The 26,965-nt window shown below is 41.5% G+C and overlaps 1 protein-coding gene across 2 annotated transcripts in view; it reads right to left on the bottom strand.

Annotated features, from left to right (window-relative positions):
* CD247 (CD247 molecule) overlaps window positions 1-26,965 on the bottom strand; it is a 126,286-nt gene that overhangs the window by 74,843 nt on the left and 24,478 nt on the right. Inside the window, exon 1 of one of the 2 annotated variants that reach the window (XM_069760591.1) lies at window positions 24,630-24,814. The exons of the other annotated variant lie outside the window; for it this stretch is intronic. Within the exon in view, the coding sequence (XP_069616692.1) occupies window positions 24,630-24,687 (58 nt within the window). The 5' untranslated portion in view covers window positions 24,688-24,814. Of the gene's footprint in view, window positions 1-24,629; window positions 24,815-26,965 lie in introns of those variants that run through there. 2 annotated transcript variants of the gene reach the window in all.

The following is a 26,965-nucleotide window of genomic DNA, read 5'->3' as shown; positions in this document are numbered from 1 at the left end:
ATCCATTCATCCAGCTGTGCGTCCGTCCTTTCCTCCGTCTATGATCTGTCCATTCTCTCTCCCTCCGCTGACCCCCTGCATTATTCAGGAGTCAGGACCCCTCTTTCCAGCACACGCTCCTTTCCTCCGGTAATTATTGTAATGCCGGAGCGGCGTCTTCCCCACATAAAGGTGTAATGTCCCCGCAGAGAGCGGCCGCGGCTCCGATCACGGGGAAAATATTAGATCTAATCCACACGGGAGACAGAGATAAAGGGGAATAAATGGCCGATTATTGCTTTACTGCGAAAATAAGAGAAGAGCGGAGGAAAACGGCTGAGAAAGCAGAAAACGGGCCGAGCGCAGAGCAAAGCCCCCCGTCAGCATCCGAGCAATGTATCACACGTGTGAGGATCAGATACCCAGCTCCGCAGACAGTATCACACAGGAGAGGATTAGATACACGGCTCAGCAGACAGTATCACACAGGAGAGGATTAGATACCCAGCTCCGCAGACAGTATCACACAGGAGAGGATTAGATACACGGCTCAGCAGACAGTATCACACAGGAGAGGATTAGATACCCAGCTCCGCAGACAGTATCACACAGGAGAGGATTAGATACACGGCTCAGCAGACAGTATCACACAGGAGAGGATTAGATACACGGCTCCGCAGACAGTATCACACAGGAGAGGATTAGATACACGGCTCAGCAGACAGTATCACACAGGAGAGGATTAGATACCCAGCTCCGCAGACAGTATCACACAGGAGAGGATTAGATACACAGCTCAGCAGACAGTATCACACAGGAGAGGATTAGATACACGGCTCAGCAGACAGTATCACACAGGAGAGGATTAGATACACGGCTCAGCAGACAGGATCACACAGGATAGGATTAGATACACGGCTCAGCAGACAGTATCACACAGGAGAGGATTAGATACACAGCTCCGCAGACAGTATCACACAGGAGAGGATTAGATACACGGCTCAGCAGACAGTATCACACAGGATAGGATTAGATACACGGCTCAGCAGACAGTATCACACAGGATAGGATTAGATACACGGCTCAGCAGACAGTATCACACAGGAGAGGATTAGATACACAGCTCCGCAGACAGTATCACACAGGAGAGGATTAGATACACGGCTCAGCAGACAGTATCACACAGGAGAGGATTAGATACACGGCTCAGCAGTCAGTATCACACAGGAGAGGATTAGATACACAGCTCAGCAGACAGTATCACACAGGATAGGATTAGATACACAGCTCAGCAGACAGTATCACACAGGAGAGGATTAGGTACACAGCTCAGAAGACAGTATCACACAGGATTGGATTAGATACACAGCTCAGCAGACAGTATCACACAGGAGAGGATTAGATACACGGCTCAGCAGACAGTATCACACAGGAGAGGATTAGATACACGGCTCAGCAGACAGTATCACACAGGAGAGGATTAGATACACGGCTCAGCAGTCAGTATCACACAGGAGAGGATTAGATACACGGCTCAGCAGACAGGATCACACAGGATAGGATTAGATACACGGCTCAGCAGACAGTATCACACAGGAGAGGATTAGATACACAGCTCCGCAGACAGTATCACACAGGAGAGGATTAGATACACGGCTCAGCAGACAGGATCACACAGGAGAGGATTAGATACACAGCTCAGCAGACAGTATCACACAGGAGAGGATTAGATACACAGCTCCGCAGACAGTATCACACAGGAGAGGATTAGATACACGGCTCAGCAGACAGTATCACACAGGAGAGGATTAGATACCCAGCTCCGCAGACAGTATCACACAGGAGAGGATTAGATACACGGCTCAGCAGTCAGGATCACACAGGATAGGATTAGATACACGGCTCAGCAGACAGGATCACACAGGATAGGATTAGATACACGGCTCAGCAGACAGGATCACACAGGATAGGATTAGATACACAGCTCAGCAGACAGGATCACACAGGATAGGATTAGATACACGGCTCAGCAGTCAGGATCACACAGGATAGGATTAGATACACGGCTCAGCAGACAGGATCACACAGGATAGGATTAGATACACGGCTCAGCAGACAGGATCACACAGGATAGGATTAGATACACGGCTCAGCAGACAGGATCACACAGGATAGGATTAGATACACGGCTCAGCAGTCAGGATCACACAGGATAGGATTAGATACACGGCTCAGCAGTCAGTATCACACAGGATAGGATTAGATACACGGCTCAGCAGACAGGATCACACAGGATAGGATTAGATACACGGCTCAGCAGACAGGATCACACAGGATAGGATTAGATACACGGCTCAGCAGACAGTATCACACAGGATAGAATTAGATACACGGCTCAGCAGACAGTATCACACAGGATAGGATTAGATACACAGCTCAGCAGACTGTATCACACAGGATAGGATTAGATACACAGCTCAGCAGACAGTATCACACAGGATAGGATTAGATACACGGCTCAGCAGTCAGTATCACACAGGATAGGATTAGATACACGGCTCAGCAGTCAGTATCACACAGGATAGGATTAGATACACAGCTCAGCAGACTGTATCACACAGGATAGGATTAGATACACAGCTCAGCAGTCAGTATCACACAGGATAGGATTAGATACACAGCTCAGCAGACAGTATCACACAGGAGAGGATCAGATACACGGCTCAGCAGACAGGATCACACAGGATAGGATTAGATACACGGCTCAGCAGACAGGATCACACAGGATAGGATTAGATACACGGCTCAGCAGACAGGATCACACAGGATAGGATTAGATACACAGCTCAGCAGACAGTATCACACAGGAGAGGATCAGATACACGGCTCAGCAGACAGGATCACACAGGATAGGATTAGATACACGGCTCAGCAGACAGGATCACACAGGATAGGATTAGATACACGGCTCAGCAGTCAGTATCACACAGGATAGGATTAGATACACAGCTCAGCAGACAGTATCACACAGGAGAGGATCAGATACACGGCTCAGCAGACAGGATCACACAGGATAGGATTAGATACACGGCTCAGCAGACAGTATCACACAGGATAGGATTAGATACACGGCTCAGCAGACAGTATCACACAGGACAGGATTAGATACACGGCTCAGAAGACAGTATCACACAGGATAGAATTAGATACACGGCTCAGCAGACAGTATCACACAGGATAGGATTAGATACACGGCTCAGCACACAGTATCACACAGGATAGGATTAGATACACGGCTCAGAAGACAGTATCACACAGGATAGAATTAGATACACGGCTCAGCAGACAGTATCACACAGGATAGGATTAGATACACGGCTCAGAAGACAGTATCACACAGGATAGAATTAGATACACGGCTCAGCAGACAGTATCACACAGGATAGGATTAGATACACGGCTCAGAAGACAGTATCACACAGGATAGGATTAGATACACGGCTCAGAAGACAGTATCACACAGGATAGAATTAGATACACGGCTCAGCAGACAGTATCACACAGGATAGGATTAGATACACGGCTCAGCAGACAGTATCACACAGGATAGGATTAGATACACGGCTCAGAAGACAGTATCACACAGGATAGAATTAGATACACGGCTCAGCAGACAGTATCACACAGGATAGGATTAGATACACGGCTCAGCAGACAGTATCACACAGGATAGGATTAGACACACGGCTCAGCAGTCAGTATCACACAGGAGAGGATTAGATACACGGCTCAGCAGACTGTATCACACAGGATAGGATTAGATACACGGCTCAGAAGACAGTATCACACAGGATAGGATTAGATACACGGCTCAGCAGACAGCATCACACATGATAGGATTAGATACACGGCTCAGCAGTCAGTATCACACAGGATAGGATTAGATACACGGCTCAGAAGACAGTATCACACATGATAGGATTAGATACTTGGCTCAGAAGACAGTATCACACATGATAGGATTAGATACATGGCTCAGCAGACAGTATCACACAGGATAGGATTAGATACACGGCTCAGAAGACAGTATCACACAGGATAGGATTAGATACACGGCTCAGAAGACAGTATCACACAGGATAGGATTAGATACATGGCTCAGCAGTCAGTATCACAGGAGAGGATTAGATACACGGCTCAGCAGACAGTATCACACAGGATAGGATTAGATACACAGCTCAGCAGTCAGTATCACACAGGATAGGATTAGATACACGGCTCAGCAGACAGTATCACACAGGATAGGATTAGATACACGGCTCAGCAGACAGTATCACACAGGATAGGATTAGATACACAGCTCAGCAGTCAGTATCACACAGGATAGGATTAGATACACGGCTCAGCAGACAGTATCACACAGGATAGGATTAGATACACAGCTCAGCAGACAGTATCACACAGGATAGGATTAGATACACGGCTCAGCAGACAGTATCACACAGGATAGGATTAGATACACGGCTCAGCAGACAGTATCACACAGGATAGGATTAGATACACAGCTCAGCAGACAGTATCACACAGGATAGGATTAGATACACAGCTCAGCAGTCAGTATCACACAGGATAGGATTAGATACACAGCTCAGCAGACAGTATCACACAGGATAGGATTAGATACACAGCTCAGCAGTCAGTATCACACAGGAGAGGATTAGATACACAGCTCAGCAGACAGTATCACACAGGATAGGATTAGATACACGGCTCAGCAGACAGTATCACAGGATAGGATTAGATACACGGCTCAGCAGACAGGATCACACAGGATAGGATTAGATACACAGCTCAGCAGACAGTATCACACAGGATAGGATTAGATACACGGCTCAGCAGACAGGATCACACAGGATAGGATTAGATACACGGCTCAGCAGACAGTATCACACAGGATAGGATTAGATACACGGCTCAGCAGACAGGATCACACAGGATAGGATTAGATACACGGCTCAGCAGACAGTATCACAGGATAGGATTAGATACACGGCTCAGCAGACAGTATCACACAGGATAGGATTAGATACACGGCTCAGCAGACAGGATCACACAGGATAGGATTAGATACACGGCTCAGCAGACAGTATCACACAGGATAGGATTAGATACACGGCTCAGCAGACAGTATCACACAGGATAGGATTAGATACACGGCTCAGCAGACAGGATCACACAGGATAGGATTAGATACACGGCTCAGCAGACAGTATCACAGGATAGGATTAGATACACGGCTCAGCAGTCAGTATCACACAGGATAGGATTAGATACACGGCTCAGCAGACAGGATCACCTATGTGATAAGGTAACTGAGCTCGCTCTTCCTGTCATTTCTGGAGCATTCTCCTCCTGACAATACTATGAGCTCCGGTCTCATTGCTGGCGGCGGCGCACAGACACGGACATATCTCAGTGTATATATACAGGTCCTTCTCAAAAAATTAGCATATAGTGTTAAATTTCATTATTTACCATAATGTAATGATTACAATTAAACTTTCATATATTATAGATTCATTATCCACCAACTGAAATTTGTCAGGTCTTTTATTGTTTTAATACTGATGATTTTGGCATACAACTCCTGATAACCCAAAAAACCTGTCTCAATAAATTAGCATATTTCACCCATCCAATCAAATAAAAGTGTTTTTTAATAACAAACAAAAAAACCATCAAATAATAATGTTCAGTTATGCACTCAATACTTGGTGGGGAATCCTTTGGCAGAAATGACTGCTTCAATGCGGCGTGGCATGGAGGCAATCAGCCTGTGACACTGCTGAGATGTTATGGAGGCCCAGGATGCTTCAATAGCGGCCTTAAGCTCATCCAGAGTGTTGGGTCTTGCGTCTCTCAACTTTCTCTTCACAATATCCCACAGATTCTCTATGGGGTTCAGGTCAGGAGAGTTGGCAGGCCAATTGAGCACAGTAATACCATGGTCAGTAAACCATTTACCAGTGGTTTTGGCACTGTGAGCAGGTGCCAGGTCATGCTGAAAAATGAAATCTTCACCTCCATAAAGCATTTCAGCCGATGGAAGCATCAAGTGCTCCAAAATCTCCTGATAGCTAGCTGCATTGACCCTGCCCTTGATGAAACACAGTGGACCAACACCAGCAGCTGACATGGCACCCCACACCATCACTGACTGTGGGTACTTGACACTGGACTTCAGGCATTTTGGCATTTCCTTCTCCCCAGTCTTCCTCCAGACTCTGGCACCTTGATTTCCGAATGACATGCAAAATTTGCTTTCATCAGAAAAAAGTACTTGGGACCACTTAGCACCAGTCCAGTGCTGCTTCTCTGTAGCCCAGGTCAGGCGCCTCTGCCGCTGTTTATGGTTCAAAAGTGGCTTTACCTGGGGAATGCGGCACCTGTAGCCCATTTCCTGCACACGCCTGTGCACGGTGGCTCTGGATGTTTCCACACCAGAGTCAGTCCACTGCTTCCTCAGGTTCCCCAAGGTCTGGAATCGGTACTTCTCCACAATCTTCCTCAGGGTCCGGTCTCCTCTTCTCGTTGTACAGAGTTTTCTGCCACATTGTTTCCTTCCAACAGACTTACCATTGAGGTGCCTTGATACAGCACTCTGGGAACAGCCTATTTGTTGAGAAATTTCTTTCTGGGTCTTACCCTCTTGCTTGAGGGTGTCAATGATGGCCTTCTTGACATCTGTCAGGTCGCTAGTCTTACCCATGATGGGGGTTTTGAGTAATGAACCAGGCAGGGAGTTTATAAAAGCCTCAGGTATCTTTTGCATGTGTTTAGCGTTAATTAGTTGATTCAGAAGATTAGGGTAATAGGTCGTTTAGAGAACCTTTTCTTGATATGCTAATTTATTGAGACAGGTTTTTTGGGTTATCAGGAGTTGTATGCCAAAATCATCAGTATTAAAACAATAAAAGACCTGACAAATTTCAGTTGGTGGATAATGAATCTATAATATATGAAAGTTTAATTGTAATCATTACATTATGGTAAATAATGAAATTTAACACTATATGCTAATTTTTTGAGAAGGACCTGTATATGTATCAGGCCCCATTATACGTAATCTCACCGCCTGACTTGACGCCGCTCAGATTAATTCATCCGGCAGGAGGAGAATATCGGAAAGTGCCGATCCTTTAATCCTCTGCTGGAGCGGGGCAGCGCTGTGACTGCCTGCAGCGCCCCGGGCAATGTGCTACCCACGACCTCTGACCCCAGGAGCGTGCTCAGTGTTCCCTCCCGTCTCTGACCCCAGGAGCGTGCTCAGTGTTCCTTCCCGTCTCTGACCCCAGCGGGAGAGGCAGAGTGTCCCCCGAAACCCCAGCACTTCATTGATATCCATTGGTAGCTGGGAGCGTTCAGCTTTATTCACTGCCCACCATAGGCCGTTAGTGACGGCCCCACAACAAGCACCATACAGCAATATATATATATATATATATATTCCATTGTACTACTGTATATATATGTACATATAAAATTGTTATTATTGTCACTTTTTTATATATAAAGATACTTTGTATTTTTTATATATATATTTTTTTTATTAGGATTGTTTTTATATATTTTTTTCTTATTAATATTTCCTTCTTCTATATACATATAAAAACAATGAAAGAAAATGAAAAGCAGCTGATTCTTCTATCCCTTATGGGCAAATTGTAAGATAATAATTAAAGGTGATATACTGTGTGTATATATATATATATATATATATATATATATATATATATATATATATATATATATATATATATATATATATATATATATATATATATATATACATATATATATATACATATATATATATATACATATATATATATATACATATATACATATATATACATATATACATATATATACATATATACATATATATACATATATACATATATATACATATATACATATATATACATATATACATATATATACATATATATATATATATATATATATATATATATATATACACACATACACTTTTTAAATTTTTTTTTACAAAGATTAAAGATAAGTTTCACGCGTATTTATCATGTCAGAAAGAAAAATTCTAAGTAAAAAACTATGCACAGAAATAATACAATTTATTAAAAAAATACATATATATAAGGCTAAATAATGCAATATACAAAATGTATGTACATAAATAATAAAATACACCAAAAAATTAAGTTATAGCGCAGTTTGTATCTATTTACCTTATGTGAAATGGTTTTATATTTTCATTTTTACTTTTTTTGTTTTATTTAAACTTTCCAATTTATGTTAATTTTTAATGTTCATTTCTTTATTTTATTTTGTTTTTATTATCTATTTTTTTGCTGATTTGTTTGTTTTTTTGCATTTTTTTTATTTACTTATTTATTTTTTTTTAAAGATCTAATGGCTTCTTCTAAAACCCCAGCCGCACTATAACATGAGGGCATTGCTATTCATTGCTAGCTGGGAGAGCGGTGATCTAAGGGGCCGTGTAATTCATCAGCTCGCCATGTTATTAGTGGCTGGAATGATATATGTGAGATATTATCTCTCCTGGTGTTTCTATATTGAAAAAAAAAAAAAAAAAGAATGAAATCTATATAATATGGTATTATGTGCTGTATATATAATATATGAGGAATCCCCGCCACATACACCGCCTGTTTGCAAGTGAAATTATTAAGAAAGAGCAGATGTCGCATTATTATTACCCATGAATATGTTTTATCTGGAGGTCGAGAGAACTCTCGCTTTGTCCAGGCTTTTTATTCATATTTTGAAACTTTTTTTTTTTATATTAACGCTACATATGTTTATTTCATATCTATCGTTTATGTATTTATTCTGGCTCCGATCTATATCTATAATGTATATTATCTGTCTATCTTTTATATCTATATTATGTATCAATAATCTTTGTTACAGAAACCTTTGTTTGCAGTAACAGAGGTCGGACGTTTCCTGTGGTTCTTGACCATGTTTGCACACACTGCAGCAGGGATATTGGCCCCCTCCTCCATACTGATCTTCTCCAGATCTTTCAGGTTTCGGGGCTGTCGCTGGGCAACGTTGAGTTTCAGCTCCGTCCAAAGATTTTCTATTGGGTGCAGGTCTGGAAACTGGCTAGGCCACTACAGCACCTTTAAATGGTTTTTATGGATCCGCTCCTTAGTTGCCCTGGTTGTGTGTTTCTGGAAGACCCAGCCACAACCCATCTTCAATGCTCTTACTGAGGGAAGGAGGTTGTTGGCCAAAATCTCACTATACATGACCCCATCCATCCTCCATTTAATACAGTGCAGTCGTCCTGTCTCCTTTGCAGAAAAGCACCCCCCCCAAAGTATGATATTACCCCCACCATGCTTCACGGTTGGGATGGTGTTCTTGGGGTTGTACTCATCCTTCTTCTTCTTCTAAACACAGCGAGTGGAGTTGATACCAAAAAGTTCTATTTTGGTCTCATCTGACCACATGACCTTCTCTCATGCCTCCTCTGGATCATCGTGATGGTCATTGGTGCATTCGGGCCCGGACATGTGCTGGCGTGCGCAGGGGAACCTTGTGTGCCCTGCAGGATTTTAATCCATGATGGAGTGTCACTAATGATAATGCTTGAGACTGTGGTCCCAGCTCTCTTCAGGTCATTGACCAGGTCCTCCTGTGTAGTTTTGGTCTGACTCCTGACCTTTCTCAGAATCATCCTTACTCCACGAGGCGAGATCTTTCATGAAGCCCCAGACCGAGGAAGATTGACAGCCATTTTGTGTTTCTTCCATTTTCTAATAATTGCGCCAACAGTTGTTTCCTTCTCACCAAGCTGCTTGCCTATTGTCCTGTAGCCCATCCCAGCCTTGTGCAGATCTACAATTTTGTCCCTGATGTCCTTAGACAGCTCTTTGGTCCTGGCCATGGTGGAGAGGTTGGAGTGTGATTGAGTGTATGGACAGGTGTCTTTTATGCAGGTAACGAGATCAAACAGGTCAAATTAATCCAGGTAATGAGTGCAGAGTAGGAGGCTTCTTACAGAAAAACTAACAGGTCTGTGAGAGCCAGAATTCTTGCTGGTGGGTCGCTCATCAATTACTGATTTTATGCAGTAAAATGCAAATTAATTATATAAAAATCATATAGTGTGATTTTCTGGATTTTTTTTTAGATTCTGTCTCTCACAGGTGAAGTGTACCTACGATAAAGATTACAGATCTCTCCGTTTCTTTGTAGGTGGGAAAACCTGCAAAATCGTCAGTGTATCGAATACTTATTTCTCCACTGTGTATATTCTATATCAATCTACTATATATATATATATAGTTACTGTATACATACACAAAAATATATAACCTATCTATATCTGTCCGTCCCATATTCATCCTTCTATCTCTGTCTCATATCTAAATATATTACTAAATGCAAAGCCGATGTCACCAATATCACAGAGAGAACTGCGAGACCGACAGAAAACGGAACGTAAAAGATGCATAGAATCTCATCAGTGTCAAATATATCTATTCTATTATTTATTATCTATCTATCTATTATCTATCACATATCTATCTATCCATTATCTTTCATCTATCGATTATCTATCGATTATCTATCTATTATCTATCTATTATCTATCTATTATCTATCTATTATCTATCATCTATTATCTATCTATCTATCAATCTGTTATCTATCATCTATTATCTATCTATTATCTATCTATCATCTATCTATTATCTATTATCTATCTATTATCTATCATCTATTATCTGTTATCTATCATCTATTATCTATCTATCATCTATCTATCAATCTGTTATCTATTATCTATCTACTAGATTGTGGCCCGATTCTAACGCATCGGGTATTCTAGAATATGGATGTCCCCGTAGTATATGGACAATGATGATTCCAGAATTCGCGGCAGACTGTGCCCGTCGCTGATTGGTCGAGGCAACCTTTATGACATCATCATCGCCATGGCAACCATTATGACATCTACGTCGATACTGTGCCCGTCGCTGAATCAGAAACGTGGGATTTCTAAGTCCTTTATGACATCATTGTCGCTGTACCCGTTGCTGATTGGTCGAGGTCTGGCGGCCTCGACCAATCAGACGCGGGATGTCTACGTCCTTTATGACATCATCGTCGCTGTGCCCATCGCTGATTGGTCGAGGCCTGGCGGCCTTGACCAATCAGAGACGCGGGATTTCTACGTCGATACTGTGCCCGTCGCTGATTGGTCGAGGCCTGGCGGCCTCGACCAATCAGAGACGCGGGATTTCCAGGACAGACAGACAGACGGAAAAACCCTTAGGCAATTATATATATAGATTATAAGTGACAATCAGACATTATGTTGTATGTTCTATTCCCCCATTGTACTTATTACAATAGGTAAATCCCGCACGGCACTCCCCTGGTGGATTCATACGGCCCCCGGTGGGATTCATTACGGCCCCCGGTGATCGGCGCTGACCTCTGACACATCACATTTTGCATTAGTGATGACGCCGGGCGCAGCGGTGACTATAACACTGATTATATATTATATCCAGCCCCATCTGTTGCTATATACAATATATCACATTATATTATGTCCTCTCCCCTCTGTACCCAGTCTGTCACTGTAAATTTGTTTACTGTTAACAATATCTATAACCCTGTATGTAACCCCCTTCTCATGTACAGCACCATGGAATTAATGGTGCTTTATAAATAAATAATATTAATAATTATATATTATATTCTTACACCCGCAGCGTTTTTTTTGTTTTTATGTTTCAGATTGGTCTTTGGTGATGAAATCCCCTTTGAGCCGAGACCACAAGCAGAGAACAATGGTTGGGGTGGTGTCTCCGTCAGCAGAGCGGGGGACTCGCTGCGACTGTCACACTTTCCGCTGGGCTTGTGGAAAGTGACTATGCCCCAGTCCAGGGAGGCCGGCGGCAGAGCTGCAGCGCAGAAGACACTGGCAGAGGTAGCAGAGCCGACTTCATCATTTGTACTTTTTTTTATAAAGGTTTTTTGTTTTTTTTTTACCTTTTTTTTTTGCATTTTGCGCTGCCCCCCCGGGCGTCCTTTTTATAGGGTCGGTTGAAGTCACATGAACTTTCGCTGTGATTTCCCCAGAGAAATAGAAGCCCTGGTAATCTAAATGCATGAGCTGCGCAGGATACTCACTTGTATTCCTGACGGCGGATTATCAGTCTTCCCCATCACTGCCGCCGCTGACATATAACTTAAGCATCAAGGAGGAGAGAGACATTTTCTAGTTTTCTAGGATTCACTAAATGTCTGGAAATAGAAGCCCCAAAAGTCGCCCCGAAGTTTTTTTTAAATTTCATGTTTAACCCTTTCACGGTCCCGAATTTGGCGCCCCTGTGGGTCACTACCCAACACCCAGCGTTTGTTCTTTCCGGTTCTATCTGTGTAAGTATCATTTCTCAATCTTGCTCTTCATGAACCAGAAGCTCTGGATGAGCAGTTATCAGTTTTGGACCAATGATTCACCAGCGTCAAGTCCTGGGGGGTGATAAACATTTGTCTGTTATCGTGAGCTGACGTGTGCCCACTCCTGCCTGCTGACGTCATCCCGAAAGCACATATGATGCACATTACATGGGAGTACCCTCATTCCCGTATACGTAGGAGAAAGAAACATAAGAAAATGGCCCGACAGTGATGAGAAACTGAGCAGAATAGAAGGGAGTTGGATCCCCCTCCCCCTATATTTCAAAAGCTCCATCCTAATATTGGCCATATAGTCAGAAAAAAGTAAAAATCCAACATACATGAATACATACAGTATAATGGACCCTACATAGTGCTCAATACAATATAATAGCCCAACATAGAGCTCCATACAGTCTAATGGCCCCACATAATGCACCACACAGTATAATGGCCGCACATAGTGCTCCATACAGTCTAATGGCCCAACATAGTGCTCCATACAGTCTAATGGCCTCACATAGTCCTCCATACAGTCTAATGGCCCCACATAATGCACCACACAGTATAATGGCCTCACATAGTGCTCCATACAGTCTAATGGCCCCACATAATGCACCACACAGTATAATGGCCTCACATAGTGCTCCATACAGTCTAATGGCCCAACATAGTGCTCCATACAGTCTAATGGCCTCACATAGTCCTCCATACAGTCTAATGGCCCCACATAATGCACCACACAGTATAATGGCCTCACATAGTGCTCCATACAGTCTAATGGCCCAACATAGTGCTCCATACAGTAAAATGGCCTCACATAATGCACCATGCAGTAAAATGGCCTCACATAATGCACCATGCAGTATAATGTCCTCGCATAGTGCTCCATACAGTCTAATGGCCGCACATAGTGCTCAATACAATATAATAGCCCAACATAGTGCTCCATACAGTATAATGGCTGCACATAGTGCTCCATACAATATAATAGCCCAACATAGTGCTCCATACAGTATAATGGCCTCACATAGCGCTCCATACAGTATAATGGTTTCCACATAGTGCTCCATACAATATAAAAGCCCAACATAGTGCTCCATACAGTATAATGGCCGCACATAGTGCTTAATATAATATAATAGCCCAACATAGTGCTCCATGCAGTATAATAGCCTCACATAATGCTCTATACAGTATAATGTCCTTGCATAGTGCTCCATACAGTATAATAGGCTCCACATAGTGCTCCATACAGTATAATGGGCCCCACATAGCGCTCAATACAGTCTAATGGCCCCCACATAATGCACCATACAGTATAATGACCTCAGACAGTGCTCAATATAGTATAATGATCCCACATAATGCACCATACAGTCTAATGACCCCACATAGTGCTCTATACAGTATAATGGCCCCACATAGTCCTCCATACAGTATAATGCCCCCACATACTCCTCCATACAGTATAATGATCCCACATAATGCACCATACAGTCTAATGACCCCACATAGTGCTCTATACAGTATAATGGCCCCACATAGTCCTCCATACAGTATATTGGCCCCACATAGTGCTCTATACAGTATAATGGCCCCACATAGTCCTCCATACAGTATAATGCCCCCACATACTCCTCCATACAGTATAATGATCCCACATAATGCACCATACAGTCTAATGACCCCACATAGTGCTCTATACAGTATAATGGCCTCACATAATGCTCCATACAGTATAATGGCCTCACACAGCGCTCCATACAGTATAAAGTTCTCACATAGCGCTCCATACAGTATAATGGCCCCACATAGTGCTCCATACAGTATATTGGCCCCACATAGTGCTCCATACAGTATATTGGCCCCACAGTCCTCCATACAGTATAATGTTCTCACACAGCGCTCCATACAGTATAATAGCCCCACATAGTGCTCCATACAGTATATTGGCCCCACATAGTGTTCTATACAGTATAATGGGCCCAACATAATGCACCATACAGTATAATGGGCCCCACATAGTGCTCCATACAGTATAATGGGCCCCACATAGTGCTCCATACAGTATAATGTTCTCACACAGCGCTCCATACAGTATAATGGCCCCACATAGTGCTCCATACAGTATATTGGCCCCACATAGTGTTCTATACAGTATAATGGGCCCCACAAAGTGCTCCATACAGTATAATGGCCCCACATAGTCCTCCATACAGTATAATGGCCCCATATAGTAATCCATATAGTATAATGACCTCAGGCAGTGTTCCAAACAGTGTAACAGGCCCCACATAGTGCTCCATACAATATATAATGGACCCCACATAGTGCTCAATAGAATATAATGTCCCCACACAGTGCTCCATACAGTATAATGGTCCCCACATAGTGCTCCATGCAGTATAACGGCCCCACTGAACTCAACGTACTTCAGTGCCTTAATCAGTGGTGGTCGGGCTCAGCCTCCTCACCTCGGCCGTGTCTCAGATAAGGTTCAGATTTCTCTATCCTAGGCGCTAAGTATGTTGGGTGCATATAAAGGGGTCCAACCATTGGTAATATGGGATTCCGGGAAACTGTCCCTAACGTGTGTAAGAAGATGGAAACAGATACACAGGTGGGATGTTTCCTTCTGGAGGACAGCTACTTTGCGTATATTTTTCCCAGAGTGCATTGCTTTTTCCTGCATTTCCTCTATGTGTATCAGTGCCACAAGCAAATGTATACAAGATATGATAGTGAGCTGAGAACTCCGGCAGCGTGACCCTGCTCTTATCTCTGGTGGGCAGGATGGGGTTAACATGTCTCACTTGCTTTGAGTTCATGTTGCAACATCAAAGTCAGAAACTGGGTTGTCAGCGGTGACCTAAAAAAAAACCTGAATGCACATAAACATTTATTCCATCACTTGCATTTGCTTGATGATCGCTGTGAGAGAGGATTCCTGCCTAGTGCACCGAATCATGGAAGATTATAAAGGCTGCAATCTAATACTCAGCCACTAGGGGGCAGTAATACAGGATACAACTCAGGATCAGTAATGTAATGTATGTACACAGTGACTGCACCAGCAGAATAGTGAGTGCAGCTCTGGAGTATAATACAGGATGTAACTCAGGATCAGTAATGTAATGTATGTACACAGTGACTGCACCAGCAGAATAGTGAGTGCAGCTCTGGGGTAGAATACAGGATGTAACTCAGGATCAGTAATGTAATGTATGTACACAGTGACTGCACCAGCAGAATAGTGAGTGCAGCTCTGGGGTATAATACAGGAGGTAACTCAGGATCAGTAATGTAATGTATGTACACAGTGACTGCACCAGCAGAATAGTGAGTGCAGCTCTGGAGTATAATACAGGATGTAACTCAGGATCAGTAATGAAATGTATGTACACAGTGACTGGACCAGCAGAATAGTGAGTGCAGCTCTGGGGTATAATACAGGATGTAACTCAGGATCAGTAATGTAATGTATGTACACAGTGACTGCACCAGCAGAATAGTGAGTGCAGCTCTGGGGTATAATACAGGATGTAACTCAGGATCAGTAATGTAATTTATGTACACAGTGACTGCACCAGCAGAATAGTGAGTGCAGCTCTGGGGTATAATACAGGATGTAATTCAGGATCAGTAATGTAATGTATGTACACAGTGACTGCACCAGCAGAATAGTGAGTGCAGCTCTGGGGTATAATACTGGATGTAACTCCGGATCAGTAATGTATGTACACAGTGACTGCACCAGCAGAATAGTGAGTGGAGCTCTGGAGTGTAATACAGGAGGTAACTACAGGATCAGTAATGTAATGTATGTACACAGTGACTGCACCAGCAGAATAGTGAGTGCAGCTCTGGGGTATAATACAGGATGTAACTCAGGATCAGTAATGTAATGTATGTACACAGTGACTGCACCAGCAGAATAGTGAGTGCAGCTCTGGAGTGTAATACAGGAGGTAACTACAGGATCAGTAATGTAATGTATGTACACAGTGACTGCACCAGCAGAATAGTGAGTGCAGCTCTGGAGTATAATACAGGAGGTAACTCAGGATCAGTAATGTAATGTATGTACACAGTGACTGCACCAGCAGAAAAGTGAGTGCAGATCAGGGGTATAATACAGGATGTAATTCAGGATTAGTAATGTAATGTATGTACACAGTGACTGCACCAGCAGAATAGTGAGTGCAGCTCTGGGGTATAATACTGGATGTAACTCAGGATCAGTAATGTAATGTATGTACACAGTGACTGCACCAGCAGAATAGTGAGTGCAGCTCTGGAGTATAATACAGGATGTAACTCAGGATCAGTAATGTAATGTATGTACACAGTGACTGCACCAGCAGAATAGTGAGTGCAGCTCTGGAGTATAATACAGGACGTAACTCAGGATCAGTAATGTAATGTATATACACAGTGAATGCACCAGCAGAATAGTGAGTGCAGCTCTGGGGTATAATACAGGATGTAACTCAGGATCAGTAATGTAATGTATCTACACAGTGACTGCACCAGCAGAATAGTGAGTGCAGCTCTGGGGTATAATACAGGATGTAACGTAAAAAGCAGAAAGTTTGTTAAATTGTCAGAAAGCCTCATACATTTTCTATATTGTTGTTTCAAACAATTTGTTCTTTAAAATCCATTCCCTGTTCTCAGTCCTCAGGGTGACGATCTCCTCATGTAACACTGGATACAGATGATTGCTCCTCGCTCTGACGTCCTCTGCATTTAGCCTTGTCACAGACATTCAATAATAATATCAGACACTACCTTGTCCCTTCTGTGATATTACACATGGCGATGAGAGCCGGGACGCCACCGACCGCTGATCAATAGGAGAACAATCAACAGCGACAAGACGAACATCGCAGTCAATAAAGTCACTTCTATTCCCACCAAGTGCAGACAATAAGGAGACATTACTCAGCATTGTCACATTGTCACCTCCACTCACAGCCTGGTGGCACCGACCGCGCCACATAGTAAAGATGTTTATTAAGTAGGCTCATCATCCATCAATAATACTGCCCCTATGTACAAGAATATAACTACTATAATACTGCTCCTATGTACAAGAATATAACTACTATAATACTGCCCCTATGTACAAGAATATAACTACTATAATACTGCCCCTATGTACAAGAATATAACTACTATAATACTGTCCCCTATGTACAGTAATATAACTACTATAATACTGCTCCTATGTACAAGAATATAACTACTATAATACTGCCCCTATGTACAAGAATATAACTACTATAATACTGCTCCTATGTACAAGAATATAACTACTATAATACTGCCCCTATATACAAGAATATAACTACTATAATACTGCTCCCTATGTACAGGAATATAACTACTATAATACTGCTCCTATGTACAAGAATATAACTACTATAATACTGCTCTATGTACAAGAATATAACTACTATAATACTGCCCCTATGTACAAGTATATAACTACTATAATACTGTCCCTATGTACAAGAATATACCTACTATAATACTGCTCCTATGTACAAGAATATAACTACTATAATACTGCCCCTATGTACAAGTATATAACTACTATAATACTGTCCCTATGTACAAGAATATACCTACTATAATACTACTCCTATGTACAAGAATATAACTACTATAATACTGCTCCTATGTACAAGAATATAACTACTATAATACTGCCCCTATGTACAAGAATATAACTACTATAATACTGTCCCTATGAACAAGAATATAACTACTATAATACTGCCCCCTATGTACAAGAATATAACTACTATAATACTGTCCCTATGTACAAGAATATAGCTACTATAATACTGCCCCTATGTACAAGAATATAACTACTATAATACTGCTCCTATGTACAAGAATATAACTACTATAATACTGCCCCTATGTACAAGAATATAACTACTATAATACTGCCCCCTATGTACAAGAATATAACTACTATAATACTGCTCCTATGTACAAGAATATACCTATTATAATACTGCTCCTATGTACAAGAATATACCTACTATAATATAGCCATCTTATAATATCTATCCCTTCTTCTAACGCTTGCTGACCTCTGTAGTGCCTCTGTTCGCAGTGAGGCTGTGTACGCCGTAGGTGTGGATACAAGTCCTCACAGTAAGTATGTGACAGTGGACGCCGTACTCTCTTCCTGCAGTATACAGGATTACACTCTGATAATCAGGTCGGTGTTTAGCGGTAGGAATACATTTTCAGGAGTTGGCGGTATTAATATTCATTTGATTTTAGATCAGTCTTGTAAGACCTGGAACATCTCGGCCTCAGTAACTAGCCCTGAATTGTTGTTGTGCTCGGCGCCCGCTCGCTCGTTTGCAGGTATCGGCTCGTTTATGTGACCGGGATCAGACGGTGATAGAAGAGGATTGGCCAATTACCGTATTACGGGTTTATTCTAGAGTTCTTACTGAAATGTCCGTGGTCGGTATATAAATAAGATATTCACATTGTCATTGGCGAGAGGATGTGGAAGTGAACAACCTCTTAGGATGTCACATCCAGACAACAGCTATGGAAATCTGTCCTCAGCCACTGGCATGGCCTTCTTCTAAGGTCTCCCCCTCAAAAAAAAATTATAGTGGATATAAAAAGTCTACACACCCTTGTTAAAATGCCAGACTTGTGTAAAATAAAAAAAAATTATACCAAGAAGAATCAATTCAGAATTTACATGGTTAATCCTACGGAAAGTTTCACTGTTCTAGCAAGATTTTCTTGACATTTTCTTGAATTTTACCTGCTATGCCACAGTCTAATCAGCTGACAACACAGCAAAGGCATATCATTGTTGAAAGCTATCACTTGGGAAGGGGGGGGGAGGGGGGTGGTAGTAAAGATTTTCCAAAAGTGTTAAAAATACCTTAAAACCCTCTGAAGACATCATCAAGAAGTGGCTTGAGTTTGTCACAGCAATTACATTACCTAGAACTGAACATCCTTCAAAATTTATGAAAAGACAAAAATAATTGGTCTGGGATGCAATAAAGAGGCCTAAAGCAACATTAATGGAGCTGTAGGAATTTCGGGCAAGTATTGGTTGCGTACTGCATGTGACAACAATCTACCATATTCTACATATGTCCAACCTGTGAGGTAGAGGGGAGACGGAAACATTTTCTTAAAGAAAAACATCCAAGCCCTGCTATGTTTTGCCAAATCCTACAACAAGTCTGCCATAAGCAGGTTAGAATGTGTGCTTTGGTCTGATGTAATTACAAAAGCCAATCACCAAAAACACCATCCCCACAGTGAGGCAAGGTGGAGGCAATATTGTTCTATCGGTCAGTTTTTCAGCTGCTGGAACTGAGGCTTTAGTCAAGGTGGAGGGAACTATGAACAGTTCAAAATATCAGTCGATTTTGCATCAAAACCTTCAGGCCTGTGCTAAAAAGCTGAAGATGAAGAAGAATTTCATTTTTTCAGAACAATAATGGCCCTAAGTGACCTCCAAAATCAGCAAAAGAATGACTGTGGCAGAAAAAAGATTGAGGTTTTGCAATGGCTAGGCCAAGCCCAGACCAATCCGAATGACCTGAAGAGGGCGCTGTACACAGGAGATGCCCCCGCAGTCTGACCGATGTGGAGTTACTGGAAGAAACAACTTTTTAGTTCTTTATTTTTTTGGTTTCCCACCTGAAAAGATTTTTATTTATTTGTCAATAGGTTTGCAGAGATTATGGGCGACATTAACCCCTTCCCGACATATGACGGACTTGGTCCGTCATGGTGATCGCATGGGCACAGGAATGGGAGTCGGGAGCTCGGCTGCATTGATAGCCGAGCCCCGACTGTCACAGCTCGCACTGCTCCCGGCTGTTCAGTCCTCTGAATGTCAAAATAAAGAACAAAAAAAAAAAAAAAATCACACAATAAATGTGTACATTTATACATAAACAAAAACAAACAACAAACAAAAAAAGTACACATATTTGGTCCAGAACGACCCGACCTATAAAACTGTCCTGCTAGTTAATCCCGTTAGTGAATAACGTTAGAAAAAATAAAAATAGCAGCTAAAAACAATGCTTATTCATCACATAGAAAAATTATAGCTATCAAAATATCATGATGCAAAACCTTTGTTTTGCAAAAAAAAAAAAGAATGTTTTAGTGTGTGACAGCAGCCAAACATAAATACCGTACGTGATTCCGACGGAACCTCCGACAGAAGAGTCCCTATAATGAGGCAGATGGAGGCACTGTGGACCCCGTCTGACCTGTGATCTGGCAGTGCATAAAAGTTCCATCGTCCACAGTTTTGTGCACTTCTGAAAAGGACACCGCTGAAGAGAGGCCAGACGGAGTCCAGAGTAACTCTGCTGCCTCATTAAAGTGAATGGATCCCTCGGGTATTTTATCTGTCACGTAACTCGGAGATTTAGATGGAAATCCCAAAGAAAGTGCTCAGCGTAGAGCGCAGGATAAATGTGATCCCGAGTGTTATACAAAATGTTCCCAATAAAAGCTTCAACTCAATCCACAAAAAAAATCAAGTCCCCACTCAGGTCCGTCATCTGTTAACGGAAATATAGGAGGCTTCCACGTTACTGGTAGCACAAAGGCTCTGGAAAAGCGAAATGGCTCCTCGCTCCCCAAAAGATATGTAGCAAATTCAGGGCTCACAAATCCAAATTACCCCCTTTGTAAACCACATTTAGCTTCCATGTTTGGCATCTCTGTAGAAATGACAGCCTGATGAATTTATGGGGTCTCAGGAAGCAGAAGCTGGGCATAACGTACTGGGCAGTGGGCACTACAACGTACTGGGGACTACAACGTACTGGGCACTACAACGTACTGGGCACTACAACGTACTGGGCACTACAACTTACTGGGCACTACAACTTACTGGGCACTACAACGTACTGGGCACTACAACGTACTGGGCACTACAACGTACTGGGCACTACAACGTACTGGGCACTACAACGTACTGGGCACTACATCGTACTGGGCACTACAACGTACTGGGCACTACAACGTACTGGGCACTACAACGTACTGGGCACTACAACGTACTGGGCACTACAACGTACTGGGCACTACAACGGCAAATTTGCAATTTTCACTCCGCAACATCCACCGCTGCTTGTTTCTGCAAAACATCCATGGAGTAAAGTCATCACTACAACTGTAGATACATTCTCGGAGGGGTGTAATTTGCTAAATTTGGTCACTTAATGGGGGGATCTGCTCTTCTAGCACTTAGGGGCTCTGTATACGGAGTCGGCAAACTCTTCTACAGTAATTTGTTTTCCATGAGTCCCTCCCGAGTCTCGCCGTGTGGCTAAGGACTACAGTATAGACACATTTTGGGTATTTCTACGTTTGGTAGAAATTGTGTGACATTTTTTTTTTGCCATTTTTACCAATTTTCTCCATGTGAAAATGTAAAAATTTGGGGCTAGACAAAAATTTTGTGCTAAAAATGTAATTATTATTTTTTCACTGCCCAATGGTATAAAATTTTGTAACACACCAATGAGGTCAATATGACCACTGCACCCTTAGATGAATTTATTTGAGGGTGCAGTTTGTAAAATGGGGTCACTTGTGGGGGGGTTTCCACTGTTTAGGAACCTCGAGGGCTCTGCAATCCATTCCAGATAATTTTGCGCTCCAAAAGTTGAATGGCGCTCCTTCCGTTCCTCATCCCTGACGTGCGCCCAAACAGTGTTATCCCACCACATATGGGGTATCGGCGTACTTAGGAGAAATTGTACAACAAATTGTATGGAGCAATTCTTTGTTACCTTTTGTGAAAAATCAAAAATTTGGGACTAAAGCAACATTTTTGTGAGAAAAATTGAAATGTTCATTTTTTTACTTCCACATTGCTTTAATTCCAGTGAAACCCTTAAAGGGTTCACAAACTTCCTTAATGTGGTTTTGAGTACTTTGAGGGGGTGCAGTTTTTAGAATGTTGTCACTTTGGGGTATTTTCTGATACATAGGCCCCTCAAAGTTATATGGTTCCTAGAAAAATTGTTTTTTTAATATTTTTGGAAAAATGAAAAATTGCTGATAAAATTTGAACCCTTCTAACATCTTAACAAAAAAATATATTATTTTTAAAAAATGCCGCAGATGTAAAGTAGACATGTGGGAAATGGTATTTATTAATTATTTTGTGTGCTATAACTATCTGTTTTGGGGGCATAAAAATTAAAAGTGATGCAAATTGCTAAATTTTCACATTTTTTGGACAAATATTTTTAAAAAATTAACGCAAATCGTATTGACCAAGTGTACTACTAATATGACGTACAATATGTCACAAAAAAAAACAATCTCAAAATCACTGGGATGTATTGAAGCATTTAGGATTTGTTATCTCATAAAGTGACAGTGGTCAGAACTGAAAAAATTGGCCCGGTCAGAAAGGTGAAAACAGGCTTTCGAGGTGAAGGGGTTATGATGGAAAACGTTCTGAAATCATTCTTATTGGTACGATTTTTTTAATATGTCAAAAACTTGGCATTTTAACAGGGGTGTGTAGACTTTTTATATCCGCTGTAGATGGATGTACATTGTAGCTGTTGGTTTTTCTCTTTTGTTTTTAGAATTCGTGTTTCGGATTTGATTTACATTGATGGGTCTATGAATCTTTCTCTTTTTGTCCCCCTCCTAGAGGAGTGCTGGGTGATATTGGTGGTCCCCGCTTTACGTTCAGTAATTCTGACATCTTCTATCTAACGCTTCTATGCGGTGTAATGATGTGTAGTGATGTACAGTAATGCCAAAGATATGGCTTCTATTTCCTGAGACGTGATAACATCTGTTTAAGTCTCATGTACAGTATGATGTGGGGATGAGATTCAGGCGAACAGTTCCCGAATTATATCCTGGGATACGAGCACAAGTTGTGCTAAATCGTACTTTGTATGACCTAAAGTGCTAAAATAATACAATAATCCAAGGCAGAAATAAACATATACCAAAGCGTGCCCTAGCACCACTGCCACACAGTGATCAAATAACTCTGCCACATAGTGACCAAAAACATTGCCACATAGTGACCAAATAACACTGCCACGTAATGACCAAATAACATTGCCACACAGTGATCAAATAACACTGCCACACAATGATGAAATAACACTGCCACACAGTGACCAAATAACACTGCCACATAGTGACTAAATAACACTGCCACAGTGATCAAATAAACACTGCCACGTAGTGACCAAATAACACTGCCACACAGTGATGAAATAACACTGCCACACAGTGACCAAATAACACAGCCACACAGTGATCAAATAACACTGCCACATAGTGACCAAATTACTGCCATTCATACTCCTGCTACCAAAATTAGATATTGTAACTGCGCCAAATGCGTGATTTCACTTCAGTCTTATAATAAACATTATAATATATTCAAATAAATGTAAAAAAAATCCCCAAAGTTCTACAGTGCTCTTAACTACATCACAGTACCGATAAGTAAACTACAGTGCCCATAACTACATCACAGTACCCATAAGTAAACTACGTCCCCCATACTCCCCATAGGAACATCATTATTACATAAGGGCACAGAGGACATGACCTACAAAAAGTGCAGTCCTACAACCCTCCCACGCTCATTGTACCCAAAAATCTACATAAAAATAATATTTTATTATTCGAGAGGATAAATCTCACGCCTAAATCAGCAGAATTGCACTATAAAGAGACAAAGGAACCAACGATAGGAAGTTACATGTTCACGACGTCGTGTTCTTTGAACTCATAAATCTTTATATTTACAAAACAAACAAACAAACAAAAAAAAACGTAAAAATTATGAAGATTTCAAAACTGTCTCGCGGTCTGGGCCAGGGGGCAAATGACCTTGAGTGTTTTTGTCCGTTCTTTCCATCGGATGCGGTGACTTGTGCACCTCCAGATGCGGTGGGTCAGATCGGATCGAAAAGTCGAGTCCACAAATGTAAAATCATAAAATCTAATTAAGGTCAATAGATAGAAAATTTATACAGAATGAGATGATAAAGCACAAAAAAAAAAAAAAAGTTAAAATTTCTCAAAACGTTTCTAGAAAGTTTTGACAAGTTGTTGGTTTCGATGTTGGGCATTACCTGCTGTGGAGAGGTGAGTGTGGAGGGCGGCGGACAGGGCGATCCAGGTGGGCTTCATGGCGAGTCAGGGCCGCTCTTTGTTGTACCGGTCGTCGTCACCTGCTCGGAGCAGAGCTTTCGACGTTTCCACCCACACGGCTCTGCTTCTGAGCTGCACAGGAAGTGGAAGATCTAAGACATCGTATATACGAGCTGCAGCGCACTCACTGGTATATACCGTACTGCATGCACAGCCACAAACCGCACACCACGGCTCCGCCTGAGCTCAGCCGCCAGCCAGGAAGCTCATACAAATGTTATCTCCTGGGGTTCTCATAGTAATCCAGAGCTTCCACTGAGGGAGTGGATAATATGTGCACTATACAACATGACTGTGTGCACTGCATGGTGGTATTATTTATGTAGTGCAGGGCAGCATTATGTGAGGACTGTATAGAGGTATTATTTATGTATTGCACGGCAGTATTATGTGAGGACTATATAGAGGTATTTATGTAGTGCACGGCAGTATTATGTGAGGACTATATAGAGGTATTATTTATGTACTGCACGGCAGTATTATGTGAGGGCTATATAGAGATATTATTTATGTAGTGCAGGGCAGTATTATGTGAGGACTGTATAGAGGTATTTATGTAGTGCAGGGCAGTATTATGTGAGGACTATGTAGAGGTATTATTTATGTAGTGCAGGGCAGTATTATGTGAGGACTATGTAGAGGTATTATTTATGTATTGCAGGGCAGTATTATGTGAGGACTGTATAGAGGTATTATTTATGTATTGCAGGGCAGTATTATGTGAGGACTGTATAGAGGTATTATTTATGTAGTGAACGGCAGTATTATGTGAGGACTATATAGAAGTATTAGTTATGTAGTGCACGGCAGTATTATGTGAGGACTATATAGAGGTATTATTTATGTAGTGCAGGGCAGTATTATGTGAGGACTATGTAGAGGTATTATTTATGTAGTGCAGGGCAGTATTATGTGAGGACTATGTAGAGGTATTATTTATGTAGTGCACGGCAGTATTATGTGAGGACTATATAGAGGTATTATTTATGTAGTGCAGGGCAGTATTATGTGAGGACTATGTAGAGGTATTATTTATGTAGTGCAGGGCAGTATTATGTGAGGACTATGTAGAGGTATTATTTATGTAGTGCACGGCAGTATTATGTGAGGACTATATAGAGGTATTATTTATGTAGTGCAGGGCAGTATTATGTGAGGACTATATAGAGGTATTATTTATGTAGTGCAGGGCAGTATTATGTGAGGACTATATAGAGGTATTATTTATGTAGTGCAGGGCAGTATTATGTGAGGACTATATAGAGGTATTATTTATGTAGTGAACGGCAGTATTATGTGAGGACTATATAGAAGTATTATTTATGTAGTGCACGGCAGTATTATGTGAGGACTATATAGAGGTATTATTTATGTAGTGCAGGGCAGTATTATGTGAGGACTATGTAGAGGTATTATTTATGTAGTGAACGGCAGTATTATGTGAGGACTATATAGAAGTATTAGTTATGTAGTGCACGGCAGTATTATGTGAGGACTATATAGAGGTATTATTTATGTAGTGCAGGGCAGTATTATGTGAGGACTATGTAGAGGTATTATTTATGTAGTGCACGGCAGTATTATGTGAGGACTATATAGAGGTATTATTTATGTAGTGAACGGCAGTATTATGTGAGGACTATATAGAAGTATTAGTTATGTAGTGCACGGCAGTATTATGTGAGGACTATATAGAGGTATTATTTATGTAGTGCAGGGCAGTATTATGTGAGGACTATGTAGAGGTATTATTTATGTAGTGAACGGCAGTATTATGTGAGGACTATATAGAAGTATTAGTTATGTAGTGCACGGCAGTATTATGTGAGGACTATATAGAGGTATTATTTATGTAGTGCAGGGCAGTATTATGTGAGGACTATATAGAGGTATTATTTATGTAGTGCAGGGCAGTATTATGTGAGGACTATATAGAGGTATTATTTATGTAGTGCACGGCAGTATTATGTGAGGACTATATAGAAGTATTAGTTATGTAGTGCACGGCAGTATTATGTGAGGACTATATAGAGGTATTATTTATGTAGTGCAGGGCAGTATTATGTGAGGACTATATAGAGGTATTATTTATGTAGTGCAGGGCAGTATTATGTGAGGACTATATAGAAGTATTAGTTATGTAGTGCACGGCAGTATTATGTGAGGACTATATAGAGGTATTATTTATGTAGTGCAGGGCAGTATTATGTGAGGACTATGTAGAGGTATTATTTATGTATTGCAGGGCAGTATTATG

Source organism: Ranitomeya imitator, chromosome 3, assembly GCF_032444005.1.
Source record: "Ranitomeya imitator isolate aRanImi1 chromosome 3, aRanImi1.pri, whole genome shotgun sequence".
Taxonomy (NCBI): domain Eukaryota; kingdom Metazoa; phylum Chordata; class Amphibia; order Anura; family Dendrobatidae; genus Ranitomeya; species Ranitomeya imitator.
This window is presented reverse-complemented; position numbering and strand designations above follow the sequence as displayed.